This window comes from Orbicella franksi, chromosome 15, assembly GCF_964199315.1.
Source record: "Orbicella franksi chromosome 15, jaOrbFran1.1, whole genome shotgun sequence".
NCBI classification, from domain to species: domain Eukaryota; kingdom Metazoa; phylum Cnidaria; class Anthozoa; order Scleractinia; family Merulinidae; genus Orbicella; species Orbicella franksi.
Window position 1 is genome coordinate 6,828,615 of NC_138159.1, and position 15,933 is coordinate 6,844,547.

At 39.5% G+C, this 15,933-nt stretch overlaps 1 protein-coding gene across 1 annotated transcript; it reads right to left on the reverse strand.

Moving 5' to 3' along the window:
- Positions 1 to 4: 4 nt before the first annotated feature.
- Positions 5 to 11,596, reverse strand: LOC145469178 (uncharacterized). The gene is made up of 7 exons (XM_081452879.1): positions 11,511 to 11,596; positions 7,238 to 7,349; positions 3,820 to 3,872; positions 3,362 to 3,418; positions 2,373 to 2,705; positions 852 to 1,742; positions 5 to 737 (listed from the first exon to the last, which is right to left on the reverse strand). The coding sequence occupies exons 2-7, from the start codon at positions 7,344 to 7,346 to the stop codon at positions 372 to 374; spliced, it is 1,809 nt and encodes a 602-aa protein (XP_081309005.1). The 5' UTR covers positions 7,347 to 7,349; positions 11,511 to 11,596; the 3' UTR covers positions 5 to 371.
- Positions 11,597 to 15,933: the final 4,337 nt, after the last annotated feature.

A 15,933-nucleotide genomic window follows, 5' to 3' on the forward strand; every position in this document is an offset into this window, starting at 1 on the left:
CGGCCGGTTTCCTGTACAGGCAGCACTGGTTCAACTACATGTACTCCTGCCATCTGCTCCTCTACGTGTATAACTTCCACCACAGGAACAGTTTCTTCTTGTTTGCCTGATTCTGGGCCAGTTTCATGTACAGGCAGCACTGGTTCAACTACATGTACCCCTGCCATCTGATCCTCTGCGTGTATAACCTCCGCCACAGGAACAGTTTCTTCTTGTTTGCCTGATTCTGGGCCAGTTTCATGTACAGGCAGCACTGGTTCAACTACATGTACCCCTGCCGTCTGATCCTCTACGTGTATAACTTCCACCACAGGAACAGTTTCTTCTTGTTTGCCTGATTCTGGGCCAGTTTCATGTACAGGCAGCACTGGTTAAACTACATGTACCCCTGCCATCTGATCCTCTGCGTGTATAACCTCCGCCACAGGAACAGTTTCTTCTTGTTTGCCTGATTCTGGGCCAGTTTCATGTACAGGCAGCACTGGTTCAACTACATGTACTCCTGCCATCTGATCCTCTGCGTGTATAACCTCCGCCACAGGAACAGTTTCTTCTTGTTTGCCTGATTCTGGGCCAGTTTCATGTACAGGCAGCACTGGTTCAACTACATGTACCCCTGCCATCTGATCCTCTGCGTGTATAACCTCCGCCACAGGAACAGTTTCTTCTTGTTTGCCTGACTCTAGGCCAGTTTCATGTACAGGCAGCACTGGTTCAACTACATGTACCCCTGCCATCTGATCCTCTGTGTGTATAACCTCCGCCACAGGAACAGTTTCTTCTTGTTTGCCTGATTCTGGGCCAGTTTCCTGTACAGGCAGCACTGGTTCAACTACATGTACCCCTGCCACCTGATCCTCTGCGTGTATAACCTCCGCCACAGGAACAGTTTCTTCTTGTTTGCCTGATTCTGGGCCAGTTTCATGTACAGGCAGCACTGGTTCAACTACATGTACCCCTGCCATCTGATCCTCTGCATGTATAACTTCCACCACAGGAACAGTTTCTTCTTGTTTGCCTGATTCTGAGCCAGTTTCATGTACAGGCAGCACTGGTTCAACTACATGTACCCCTGCCATCTGATCCTCTGCGTGTATAACTTCTAGCACAGGAACATTTTCTTCTTGTTTGCCTGATTCTGGGCCAGTTTCCTGTACAGGCAGCACTGGTTCGACTACATGTACCCCTGCCATCTGATCCTCTGCGTGTATAACTTCTAGCACAGGAACATTTTCTTCTTGTTTGCCTGATTCTGGGCCAGTTTCCTGTACAGGCAGCACTGGTTCAACTACATGTACCCCTGCCATCTGATCCTCTGTGTGTATAACCTCCGCCACAGGAACATTTTCTTCTTGTTTGCCTGATTCTGGGCCAGTTTCCTGTACAGGCAGCACTGGTTCGACTACATGTACCCCTGCCATCTGATCCTCTGCGTGTATAACTTCTAGCACAGGAACATTTTCTTCTTGTTTGCCTGATTCTGGGCCAGTTTCCTGTACAGGCAGCACTGGTTCAACTACATGTACCCCTGCCATCTGATCCTCTGTGTGTATAACTTCTAGCACAGGAACATTTTCTTCTTGTTTTCCCGATTCTGGGCCGGTTTCCTGTGCAGGCAGCACTGATTCAACTACTCCTGCTGTAGATGTAGCATCCGCCGCATTGTCACTATTACATTGGCTCTCTGGACATAAATTACCAAACTGAAACGACTCACTTTTGTGAAGCTCCAGCTTTGACACCTAAAGGAAAGTTAACAAACACTAGCTAGTAACCATTAGGACAGGCACTAGATATTATCAAACACATTTGATAATGATTGATGATCAGGAATAGGTTACCACTGGCAGTAGTTGTTACCCTTGGCTAATCATATAAGTCACTAACACTCATTATCATTCAAGACATTTTTTCTTCCTTTTCATTGGCCAAAAGTCCACCACAAAACCTGCAAATAACCACAGGTCTGTAAATATTGGTCTGTTCATGTGTAATACCATACATATATGTTTTGCTGCAAATTATACTATTCTGCTGATGCATAGATTAATTACCAACAGATGTACACACGCTCCTGTGTGAAAAAATGGTAAGTAGATCGCTTTCTTGAGCTGTCAGAGAGTAACTCAAATTATGAAAACAAAGTTGGTGATCAAATGATAAAACAATTTACTGAACTCTGTTATTGCAAGATATTGGGATTCATCAGTGTCTTGCAGATCGATTATTTGCCTCATTCATCGTCGGTCACAGTTTTTCACTATATACGGGCCTACCACCCGTCAAATTACATATTATGTATCCCCTTCATGTTAACATCTGCCACTGCATAAGTTCAAGTGTACTATAACCAAACACCTGACCAGACAAACCTGTTTCTTTTTCTTCTTCTTCTTCTTCTTCTTCTTCTTCTTTGGCTTTGGTCTCTTCTTAAATGAAGCTGAACCAACACCACCAATCCAGACTTTTAAATCATCTCCCTTTTTTCTCTTTTTCTTTGGTTTGGAGAGCAAAAGCATGCTGTAGTCAGGTGTAAACTGATGTACATGTTCTGGAGGTGTGTACATGTACTTTACTGGTTTGGGATTGATTCTTTCTTTTGGTGGTACATCATACTTCACCTCCTTTCTTCTAAATTGTCGTTTAACATAACGACAGGCCTTCACTTGGTAGAAGTGCCCACTGTCATCACAGTACAGTAGTGTCTGTTGATGGGAAACAACTAAGTATGAATATATGTGCTGCAGGTCAAAATGAAAAACAGGTTAAAATGAATTATAACCCTAATTACTCATGGATCATGAATAAATAGGGTTAGAAGACAAAGGAAATTGGGCATCAAATGAGGCTAAAATCATTTTAACCTGAATTTCATTTTGACCTGCAACACATCCCCCTGCCTTAACCCAAAATGGATGGAACACATTTAACATTAAGATAGTATTTTTAAGCATGAAAACAGGGATGAAATGTCCACCCGGACATGGCGACTGGACCATGAAAACTGCAATTTCGACAACCTTTTGTCTGTGTCTCCACATTCCAACCTGTTTTAGTTTAGTAGCAGACAGAACTATGTACCTCTAAATTTATTCACTTGCCTTCCAGGCAAGCAAGAGAGTATTCACTCGTTTAATAATTTAATTGAAAAACGCTTATCTACCACTGGCCTATCGGACACGACTTTTTTTGCATGCTGAATGCTGTTTCTACTTTATTTTAAGTTCTGACTGGTACATTGGTTCATTTGCATTAGATTTAATTTGTTGCTTTACATTTCAATATGCTTATTTTGTATCAAAAAATATAAATATAAAATACAGTTTAATACAAGATTAGGTATTAAGTGATGAATACTTACATTTCCTAGCAAACAGTTTGCTACTACTGCATCAGCAAGTGTCACAAAAGCATATGTCTGGAAGAAAAAAATTAAGGTGTTAACAGATACATGTACTGTAGGTCAGCGTGCATGTACTTTTACTTACCCTACAAGGATACAAAATATCACCAAAATAACTTAACTAAAATTACATCTCCATATAAATGCTACAGTTATTTAAAATTATAATGTTTAAATGTAGGAATTTGAACATAATTTTATCATTTGAGTAACCAATATTTTACTGTACAGGGTGCTTGATAACTGGTTAAGCTCATGCAACTTTGTATCATCTCATTAGGAAAATTTGTTCTTCCTCTTTTGTGGTTTTTTCAACATTGGCTAACTTTACAAAGCAGGGAATGGGTAGAAAAACAATAATCTTAACTAAGTGTCATAAATTGTACAACCAAACATCTGAAGTTGTCAGAAGTTACCTTTGTAGAGGGAATGCTAACTTTTGTGACTGCACCAGGAAAACCGCACACACCTGGTAAATTGACCAAATTCGGTGTTATTTAATTATATTAATTAACTGATCAGAGATCCCAGTGTAATAGGGGTATACAGTACCGCTCAAAAGTAAGTTACCACCTCTCGTCTCGTTTCTCTCGAGACGTTTCTCGTTTCTCTCGAGAATCACTGAAGCGTTTAGTAGGGCGTATATTACGCGTAAGAAACCGGTTACGGGTAACGATTGCCGCTCTGCAGTTCGTTGTCAAATCGATGGGACCGTCCAACATAAAATATGCATCGATCGTTTGCTCGATTCATATCGAACAAAGGTAATATCGAACATCGAACGTAACTACAAGTAGAGTTACATGCGTTTCAATTCGTGCGATCACGGGGGCAAAGAGTTGATTTTGCGAATCTTGCTCACTCTGAATGATTCAGTTACCTACATTTGCTCGCTCTGCAATAACCGCTAACTCAAACAAACATTTAATTTTGCATAGGAGAAAAACGTTCCGGCTTTCGGTATGCGCCAGCGAGTCAATTGTGAATGGGAGTCATGAAAGCGTCACGGAAATTGTTGAAAAAATGATATCTCCGGTTCTATTTGGCATAAATCGTTCATTCAAACGCTGAAATACGATATCTTTGAAGACAGGAGTTTTTATCAAGGTTTCTGAGATGCGCCGTAAACATTACATGTAGTTTTAAATTTTTCTGCCAGCGCGAGTTTTGTCTAGCGGCACGCGTCGACAAGTCGACAACATACAGTAATGAACTTTTATTGTTCTCCAAAACGTCAAGGCAAACACTAAAAATATATTTCCAGTTCTATTTGGCATAAATCGTTTATTCAAACGGCAAAATACTATATCTTTGAAGACAGGAGTTTCTAATAATGTTTATGTGATGCGACGTTTACAGTAACTCAATGTTTTTGCAAGGGAAAGTTCTGTCTAGCGGCAGTCGATTTAATACGCAAATGAAGTTTGTTTTGCAAAGCGTCGCGGCAAAAACATCGCCGGTTCTATTTGATATAAATCGTTTTTTTCCAATGGCACAATACACTCTCTTTAACAGATAGAATTTTTGTTGCTCGACAACGAAGATCTCGAGCGGTATGTGAATAAACATTTTATATATCGGTCGATACAGCGGTCTAGGCCTTCCATAAGATACATGATCCGACTTCTGAACACTGAAACACACTTTTATTACCACATTTGCACATAACTATTATTATCATTGGCCAGCTAGTCTAAGAGTCGTGATCTTTTCTAAATTACATTCATGACAACAGAAACTTTCTCTTCGAACGGCAATACTGTACTTGAGCGCGCTCAAATCCACGAAACTATGTTGTTATCTCTCAATCTTTCTTATATGAACTTGAACACGTGAGAATCTCCGATTTTAAGACTGATGAATAAAAAGTTAGTCGAGGTTTCATGATCAAAACGTGGTTTAGCATTTTTACGAGTATAAATAAAAAGTTAGTCGAAGTTTCATGATCAAAGCGTGGTGTCGCACGTTCACAAGTTTGAATAAAATGTTAGTTGACGTTTCATGATCAAAGTGTGGTGTCGCATGTGTTCACAAGTTTGAATAAAATGTTAGAGGTTTGATGTGGCAAAAAGCGTGTGAACACAAATATGGATAAAAAGTTGGTCGAGGCTCAGTGAGTAAAGTGTGTGTTCAAAAGGTAGTCGAGATTCCTTATGTTTACAAAGCGTGTGTTGTCAAGCGTACACAAGTATGAATAAAAAGTTAGTCAAGTCGGATTTCATGTGCAAAGCGAGCGTTCACAAGTTCGAATAAATTAGTTATTCGAATGTGAAGTGAAGTGAAGTATGATCAAAGCGTGGCGTGCTCGCAACTTTTGAATAAAAAGTTCAAGGCTTACATGTATGTGCAAAGCCTGTGTTCGCAAGTTTGAATATTAAATTATTCGACGGAACACTTAGCGTCGTTTCGTATGTTCGCAATCTTTGGATAAAAAGTTCGTCGAGTTTCCCGACAAATCAGTTGGGAGCGATAGTTGGCAAAACATAGGCGGCGCTGCTGTGTTGACTTGGTGATCTCGATCGCTGCTTTAACTTCCCACACGTAGATCGGGTGACAAAACTCCACAACTTTTATCGTGAATGTATTTACAAAAACTAAACGTTAAGCAAGTCTGGCTGGAATAAAAAAAGGTTTGGCCGATGTATATGAAACAATACTGGACGCTTGAGAATTTATAATAAACACATGGTACACACGCATTGCTGATGAGAATGAAAATCGTGTCTACCACGCTAATCGATACGATACGATACAGACGTCTTATTAACAAAACAGGTTTCGAATACCGACGAATGCGTAGCATTGGTACTTCCAGTGCACTCGCGAGAAACGAGACGAGTCTCGCGAGAAACGAGACGCGTCTCGCGAGACGGTGGTAACTTACTTTTGAGCGGTACTGTAAAATTCATTTTTTTGGAGGAAAAATATAAACATTCTTTTTGGTTTGTAAAAGACTGAAGCTTTGATCTGACTTCGTTCCCTGTATTAAACACTAAACTAAAAAGAATCAGAGAAACACTGGCAAACAAAAGCAGTACCCTGTACTTTATTGCAGATAAAATCACATATTCTGGTTTGAAATTGGGTTAGGGTTTAAAGAAGTGGCTGTAGATCCTCACCAAACTTCTCGGGGAGTACTTATTTTCCTCCCCAGTATAGAAATGCTTTATGAAAGATAAAATATTTAGCGTTTTGTGAAAGTAGTACATTTTTGTTTATTTTTAAAACATATTTGTCATTGTTTTCCCGAAAAGCACCTACAGTAGGTTTATCAAGGGAGATTACAATATAACAATTTTTACTCCATTTATATGTATTGTGTTGTTCCACAAAATATCCATACCCCTCCCATGGAAGGCTTTTTAGCTTGAAACCCCCCCCCCCCACCCCTGCGGAAATCCCATTTTAAAGTCATATTTTCCTTTTAAAAATTGTTCCTTGTAAAACCCCCCTCCCCCTTGGAATTTCCGTTAACCTTCCTTGGGCTGGGTATGGATATTTTGTGGAACTACAAGTTCAGGTTCACAAACAAACACACACACAAACAACAAACAAAAATTGAAAACAACATAATTTTAGAGTACATTACTGAGTACATTTAGAAAAAATCTAAGTTCTTGACAGGATATCCGATTACTTTCAACACTGGTAGCTGGTCTTTTCTCTTGGAGTTTCGTAGACAAGTGTTTATCAGTGATCCCAAACCCAAAAGGTAGTCTAGATGAGTAGGGGTTGTGCCATGTCTTAGCGTCTTGCCTCATAATACCTCCTGCATTTTATTTAGGGGAAGAGAGGCTCCCAACAGTTTTATTAATAATTTGTGTGAACGTGTACCTTCAAGGAAATCTTTTAAAGTACTTTCTTGGCAATCAGTTGGAAGGCCATGAAGAAACAGCTTTAAGTCATCAACAAGCATAGTTCCACTGTTTGTGAAATGTACCATGGTCTGAGAGGGAAAAAGGGAAAAACAGTCAGTAAATACAGACTATAATTATATCATTACAGTTGAACCTCTGGTTGCAACCACCTCTCGTAAGCAACCACCTCTCACAGAAATAGATATACACCAGTAAGGAGAATTTGTATGTCACATCAGGGCAGAATAGACACTAACCAATTACAACCATTCTTACTTCTAACTGTTGTTCTTCGACTAAAAAATTTGGTGAGCAAGTTATAATGGCAGAGTTTTCTTCGCCAGTTTGTTTACTGCGGGAAATTACCAACTGAAATGTGTGTAACAAAGTCCATTGCATAATAGTGCAGTGGGGACTGAAAAATAGAGAAATTTTAATTTAAAAATGCTAAGATGTAATTGTAACATGTAATTTTGTAAGATGATACAGTACCGCCTGAAACTACACATATATGGACCCATCAGGTTGCAGCAAAACCTCGTCTTTGCCGCGTGCTCACACCTCGTGTTCACCACAGGTGACAATATGTAGTACCACGGTAAAGACGAGTGCAACCGCAATAGAAAAAATACTGTGGCAAAACAGACGAGGTAATACCTCAGGGAAGCAATGTATGTGTATCGAGTAGAGTGGCATTGTTTCATCAACATTACTTGTAAACTCCATCATCATCCGGAATCAAGAAACACGCTCGATGGAAAGTCGAACGGTTAACATGTAAATGCCTATCCTCTAGTTTGTTTCGCTCTTTCGTAAATGTACATGACTTTTTTATGCTGACTATTAGTAAGTCCTTTTACGAACTCTGACGGCACTATTCATAACTGTTTTAATACGGTTCACAGGGTTTTGAAGGTCACTTGACTAGAACTGCAACTGGATGAAGAAGTCTACTACTGCCGTAAGCTACATGCGCTAAACGTTACCAGTTTCAGTGACTTAGTATTGGAAACAACAAAGGTCAAGAATCAGTGGAAATCAAACATGTAGCATTTTTTTGATTTCCACCAAAGGTCATGTGGAATGTTAAAGAAAACCTACTAGCCTAAACTGGTGAAAGGTTTCGACTCTCCTTTTGATCAAGTGTATAAAAGCGAATATTATATTTCCCTGTAGGAATCTTTGCCTAAAGGAAGATAACATGGACACGTGTTGAATACCGTCAAGAATAAAGAGCAGTCACCACTCAAAAAAAAAGCTTACCAGTATTAATTCTTTGTCAGAATCAGTGGAAATCAAACAGGTATGATTCTAACATCTGGAAATACAGATAAACGAAGCGGGAGAAACTAGGTACACACTCAAACTCTTTGAAAGGTACATGTACTGTAAAAGATAAAAAAGACGACAGTTGATACCAAAAAATGCGTAGATTACTGTACCATAACCCTTACTTCCAAAAAACTGTGGAATTCAAAATGAAAATAGCGGCCTGTCTTTTGTCGGCAAAGCAACCTTTGAGCTTTTTCCAACATTTTGATCGGAATTGTAACAAGCCAAATAACAAGCCTTATAGCGACCACTTATGAGGGTTGTTACTTTCTCACTGAGCTCTCAATGAAGACAGTGGCTGAGATACATCTTATAAGATATCGCATTTCCTTTAAAGCCAAAAGCTATTTTGACCATTGTTTATTGAGTGTCTTGTTCGCAATTTTTCCCCATCTCCCAAATTTAGCGGTAAGTATACTGTGGGACCAGGGAAATTTCACTGGTTACCCAAAGTAATTTGACGAGTTACAAAGCGGCTAATAATATTTGATCGACTGATAGCTTTTCGATTTGCAAAGCACTCAAGAGTTTATAAATTTATTGAACTAAATTCGAGTCGTCTACACAAGAGCTAAGATTCTTCATTTTACATACATGTATTCCGGAGTGTAAACCATGTTCAAAGCAGGAGACTTCTGTTTGATCACATGTCACCGACATGTCACCGACATGTCACCAACACACTCAAGCAAAACAAGCTGAGTGGTAAATGGCGGTTTGGTTTTTGTGATCCGTTCTTGCTTTCATTTTGTTCCAAGTTATGTTACGTTTGGAATGCTGTTATTAAACAGGTACACTGTAGATGTAAAAAAGCCGATGAAGGTTTCTCTTATTCATGGTTTGGTCTCCTAAGAAAATGTTTGAACTTGAAGCAGGTTCCATGAATATAACATTTAATAAGCTTACATCTCGATTAGTCAAAACGAACCAGAGACAAAACTTGGACCAGAAAAAGTCGGATCGCTGATTTGATCTATACAAGAATGAGGCATAAAGAGCAACTGCCATTTTTATTTAACTCAGCAATCGGAGTTGACCCGGTTTTGTAACTGTCTGCTACAAAGTACAGCGCATATAAACAGAGAAGTACGGATGGTATTATGGCTACAAAATAAATCGGAATTGAAGTTAAAAGTATTGCCCCGGTTTCTTTTCATCAAAGAGAATTTCAGAGCCATCCTGGCCTTGAGCGTTAATTTTAGTCGTTTGCCGTTCATTTGCATGGTGCGTGGACATGAAATCAGATAGTGAACACATGCTCTGTCGCATTCTTCTTGGCAAAATGGAATGCTTTTAAAACACAGCGTTAAAGAACTGAGACACTATATTTTACCAAGTTACAGATATTTTTGGTGAAGTTCATACAATGCAGCTACCAAATTCTTTTTGTGTTATCAATCTTGTAACTGACATGAATGATCGGCTTTATCAAATGCTTCGTTGCAATGAAAATGTGGAGATTCAAGACTGAGCATTCAAACACACTTCATTGCGAAGAAACAGAAAACAAAATGCTATCCAAACCTAACGCGTCTTCTTTACCGAGATAATACCTCATCCAAACGTTGCCACGGCAGGATGAATACCGTCCTCAGGTTTACTGACATAAACACGCAGTCAAGGGCGGGAATACCGCGTCAATGACGCGGGGAGGCCCCGTGGCAATAATGCGGGAAATGGGTGAATACTTTCAGCCAGTACTGTAGATTGATTGTATTCGTGCAGTGAGGCGATCAAGGCCAAAATTAATATCTTAGGAACTGAGCCAATGAGACTTAAGAGTGCGAAAGCAAAGTAGTAGGATTAAAATGCCTCTGAAGAACAAATGTTCAAAATACCTGGAACAGACTCTGATGGCGTAACTGTTTGGTTTTGCTGATTTGCTCTCCTGTTGTGTCTTCAAATGATCACAATCTGCAATAACAAATCCAATGAACATTGACGTTGATACAACCTTCCTAAATCACACTGATTCGTTCCTATGGTTGAAGGTGCTACTTAGTTGGAATATTAGCCCACCAGTAGTTGTCAGATTTATTTGCACTAGAGTATACACACTTTGTTGCGTCCGTGGTTACATCAACTGAAATTGAGATCATTGTGAGTTAAATTACTATCTGCAACATTCTCAGTTAAAGTAACAAACGATTTCGAAACTTACAATTAATTTTCTATTCCTGATTCATTAGATCCCTTTGATTCGCTATCTTGGTGCCTACGCTTGCGACGGTTGATGACTTGACTTCGAATATCTTTACATGATAAATTGTTCCTTTTAAAACTTGCGTCACCACACCTAGTTTTCCTCCCTCGCGTAGTCGAGGCGATTTTGCAATTTATTTTCTCGGAGAAATTAGCTATACAGCTACTCTTGTAAATTCACGGTGAAATAAAAGTGATGTATATGTATGTACGGGGTGATAATGAATTCTAATTACTATTTCTAATTCTTTGTTACACGGTTACACGCAAAGTCTGAACATGCAAAAAACACACTTTGGAGAAATAGATACATTCACTTAGACTTCTAAGGTGTTTAAAACAAACAGCAAACGAACGAGCATTTATTCAGACATGCATTCTTGAAAAATGCAAAGTTGTTGCCAAATTGTTAACCAAATGATAGAGTTTCTACCTTTTGATGTTTAGGCTCAAATCAGCACCAAGTAATCGCCACTTCTTCCTTCCTCTTCTTTGCCAAACAACTATGAATAAATCTGAAAGCTTCAACATCAGATCAGAGGAAAGTGGAAGTGCTAACGAAGCAATATTAAACTCAGTAAAAAGTGCTAACGAAGCAAAATTAAACTAAGAATGACTCGCTCTTTATACTTCAAGGAAAAGGTCACTCCAAAAAGCTCACTTTCACCTTTTCTGTCTTGGACTATACCAACTAAACATTAAAATTTTCCACTCACCAAAGTTTCAGCCTCTGAACTGCTTGCTATCCTGAAGAAATTCGCCGCGATCGATAGGAAGCGACTTCCGAGGCCGCCATTTTGAAACTGTACTTGGCAGCCAGGCCGTGTTTATGTCAACCTCATTCCCAGGGTCCTCTCTCTTCCTCCCTGGTTGCGGCTGATCGCGTGTTTATGTATACTAATCAAATCCGCACAGAGGGTGGGTCTTTGACCTAATTTTGTCAACACTGTCTATGGAGGTGAAAGTTGCTTTGCCGTACCGACGTTATTTTGAAAGTTAAGCAAGTTATTTGTCAGAGATCCTGCCTGACCGGTGCTTCCTTTCTATCTGAACTTCTATGAGTATGAGATGTTGATTGAGAGGGAAGTTTGCTTATTTTCACTACTTTTTTAAATAACCGTCAACAGCCTGCTTCGGATTAGTTTAATCAGTTCTTCACAGCACAAGAATTAAATAACTGTCAAATTTTCGATGGGATGCATTCAATTTAAAGAGAAGCTAGTCTCTCGATCGAAAATTGGACTTACCGCTAAACAGTTTTGAGGCGAAAGCCGTTGGATTTTGCAAACGCGCGGCCGATGACGTTGTTGTCCAGTTCTTCCACAGGTCACCCAAGCGTAATATAAGAGTTCGTATATATGGAGAACTGTGGCTAAAATATAAGAGTTTGAATGGAGATCAGGAGTTGACGTTAAATTGGTTCAATGTATGGGTAATTTACCGAATAAAGACTCTTGGACATTTAATGGTGTCATTTTTTTTCTCATCCTGGAGAGTTTAAACGAGATTTGAGCGAATTTTGAAAAAAATTGTCCTACGGTGTTATAATAAGAGACATGTCTCTTATTATAACACCACAGGAAAACTTTTTCAAAATTTTTCAAACTTTAATTTTCCAGCCCCTTCCTTCAATTACACCTCTGGAATCTGCTAAAATCTAGCAGACACGTAACCAGCCGCAACCGAGTTACTTTCTCGAGGGAGGAAGAGAGAGGACCCTGGGAACGAGACTGTGTTTATGTGACATCATTCCAACTGGTTGCGGCTGGTCACGTGACAACCTGTGGCACAAACTTTTCCACGGGGGTAGAGTCAGCGAATAATTTTTGTCAATCTCCACTGAAGCAAAAGAAAGGCGATCGTTGGTCATCGCTATGTTAAACTTCAAACAGGTCAAACGAAACATATTTACATATATCTAGCGTATTGAAGCATCCTCTGACTTCAACCCCAGCCGGTCAAATTATTAAGAACTGTTTCGCTGTTTCATGTCACAAAATAGAATTCTTGAACGTGTTTTAACATCTGTCTAAATATAAACTAACATAAACCTGATGTAAATGAAATATAAGTGCAGGCTTATGTCCACAAAACTGTAAGCTTAAATCATTGGGAGAAATAATCCCTCCAGTTTGGATTCGAGTTAGAGTTGGAGTTGGACTTCGAGTTGGACTGGGGCTGTGGACTTCGAGTTGAAGATCGAGTTCGACTTGGATTTTACATAAATGTGACATGAGATAGGCGAAGATTATCAGTGCAAAGACCAAACAAAAGGAACCAAACCAAAAAAATTAGCTTTCCCGGCTTTGTAGCCCGGCAGGAGTCAATTGCTTTGTTTTTTGTTGTTGTTGTTGTTTTTTTTTTTCAGCAGTTTACTCAAGTTAAAAAAATTTTATAAGAAATCTATTAGAACAATATATTTATTTTTATTTATTTACCAAAAATAGTCAGGTACTGTGTGACAAACAACCTGCCGTCCACTTAAATTAAAATGATACATATACCTCTTCGTTATAGGGGAATCAAAAATTTCCACGACTGGCGACCCGGAAAGGAACATTAAGGGAAAGTGTCAGTGGAAGCAAACGAAAATCAAGCAAAATTTATTAATTTGCATGGATTTTTCCAAGAATGATGATAGTTATTCTGAGCTTTGAAGGATGTTTTATCTTGGACAGAATAGTCTGCTTGCAGCCGGTTTTTTCTTCAAGGGTCACTTAGACGAGTGTTTAATCATCGTGAACGCAAAAGGACAGTATGGCGATGGCCTAGTGGGGAAGAAGGTGCCTGCCGCGGCCATGTCTCGTCCCATTCTCCTTTAGGATAAATCTCGAGAGAAAAACAGGCTGCCAGCAGTTTGTGGACTGAATAAAGAGAGAAATGGACACCCCCTACCAACAAACCAATGATAAATACGCACTCGAACAAAAACGCGCCCTTTTCCCATCTTTGAAATTGGTAAGCGGGTGGGAGGTAAATTTGTAAAAGCTAAAATAGTTAGTCTTTCTATAGAGATATAGGAATGTCAAGAATTTATCAAACAACAAGTCGCATATTAAGTTTCGAACTGAATTGATCTGAGTTGAATCGTTTTGAATTGAATTAATCGGAGCCTATCTAAAGTGTATGGATGAGAAAACATATCCCTGGCTAGCTAGTAGCCACGCAGGCTGGAAAAGAAAATTCCAAATTTTTCATTGCTTGCTTAAGATAATACACAGAAGACAGCTAACCGCCAAGCCAAATCTTTGGGGTAATTAGAAATCTGACCAAGTCAGTTTAACAGACCTGATCACGGTTTTCGACGACGACGGGTAGGCAAAGTCAGATATTACGTTGTTTGTATGGGAATCCGATGGCAAATAAGTTTTTCGAAAATGGAATTTTACTCCATGTATGAATCGCAACGTTAAGAAACTAGGTAGAAGATTGTATTCACCGTGTTTGAAGGATGTAGCTTGGCCAGAAGACGCTCCATTAATTTTTCTAATTTTCCATACATAAGCAAATGAAGCTACGTACAGAAAAATACAATTCCATAACGGCATTTCTTCCTTCAGTCTCTTCTGAAATACCGTTTTGATCCATGATGAAAAGATAAGACTTACACTGTACCACTATGTGCATCTTTTGCAGTTTATCAACGGGTTCTCTTGTTTTGCGAGCACCTCCGATCCGTCTTCCTCCATTTTTTTTTTATTTTGTTATTTTTAATTGCCTTTTTTTATTTGTATATTTATATATTGGTTTATTCAAACTTTGACTCGAATTGCAACTCGACGTCCAAATCGAACTGGAACTCGAATGCAAACTCGATGGTTCGGGATTTCCTAACTCATTTTACATGTCTGTAAATCAAACCCAAGTCAGAATACTCGGCTAATCGGCCTTGTGACAGCAAGGTATACCTTTTAACATCCAAAATACCGCAAAAAGAAGAAAATTTATTCCTGATTCGGTACGTGACGTTTCACTGCTGCTAACCTTCAAAAAGTTTGAGCTCCATTCGGCTGCCGAATTTGTTTGTGAAGGAAAGTCTCCTATATTTTGGAGAAGGCAGAAACAATGTAGCATTCTTCATCGACAAAATTCCTAAATCAAACCCCGATAAAGCGGGTAGTTTTTAGCGCTGCTCGAGGTTTTGAAACCCACAAAGTTTGCCACAGCGACATCAAAACACTCTGCCACCCCTCCCGCCCAACAGATTTTCTTTACCATCCTGAGTCTGGGTGGTCACGTGACCAGCTGCAACTAGGGTCTTTCTTCCAACTACCAAGGGAGGCAGAGGAGAGAGAACCTGGGAACGAGCTTGAGCAAAATATATTTTTTCCAAGTTTTTCCACTTCACTATTTTCATTGCTATCATTTCGGAGTTTGGAACATGTTTGGCTCAAAATAATACGCGCTCAGGAGCAGCCATAACCCAGAGTGTTAAAATGGAGATCTCTGGAGCTCATGCGATCTGACACACGTCTCTGTATGCTGTAGAAACAGTGTAATGGATTAGCCACTTAGAATGCGACAAGCTTCAGAAAGAACATAAGAGCAGAATGGACACCAGGCTCTCGTCTCTTAGTCGTCGATCTGAGCAGCCGCGTTGTACATGTGATTATTACGAGAACTCTTTTTACCCTCGCACAATTGCGCAGTGGAACAATCTTCCACCAGAAATTATAGCATCTACTTCGCTATGTTCATTTAGGCAATCCCTGTGTAATCTTATGTAGTTCTTAGGTTATTTCTTCAGTACTCACTTCTGTTGTAATCTTTATTATTTAAAGCAGTCTGCAATACTCTGTTAAGAGTGAAGAAAATTGGTAAATAGTTCGTATAGTGTGATCGTCCGGGTGAGGGTAGTTCTGAAAAGAACTGTTGTTGGTGACTGACGTTTCGACAACCTGAGCGGAAGTCATCTTCAGAGTCAAGTGAATAGTGTATGTCAATCGATGAAGTTATAAGTCTGTTCCGTTGAACGTGATTGGACAGAGGCCCATTGTATTGTGATCTCACCGACAAAGAAATTAAAAGGAAACACTCCGTGATCAACATGTCCAATTCTGGGATATCTGTTCAGACTTCCTATGGGACATTTGCTTGATTGATTGATTGACTGACCGACTGATTGATCGACTCGCCGAG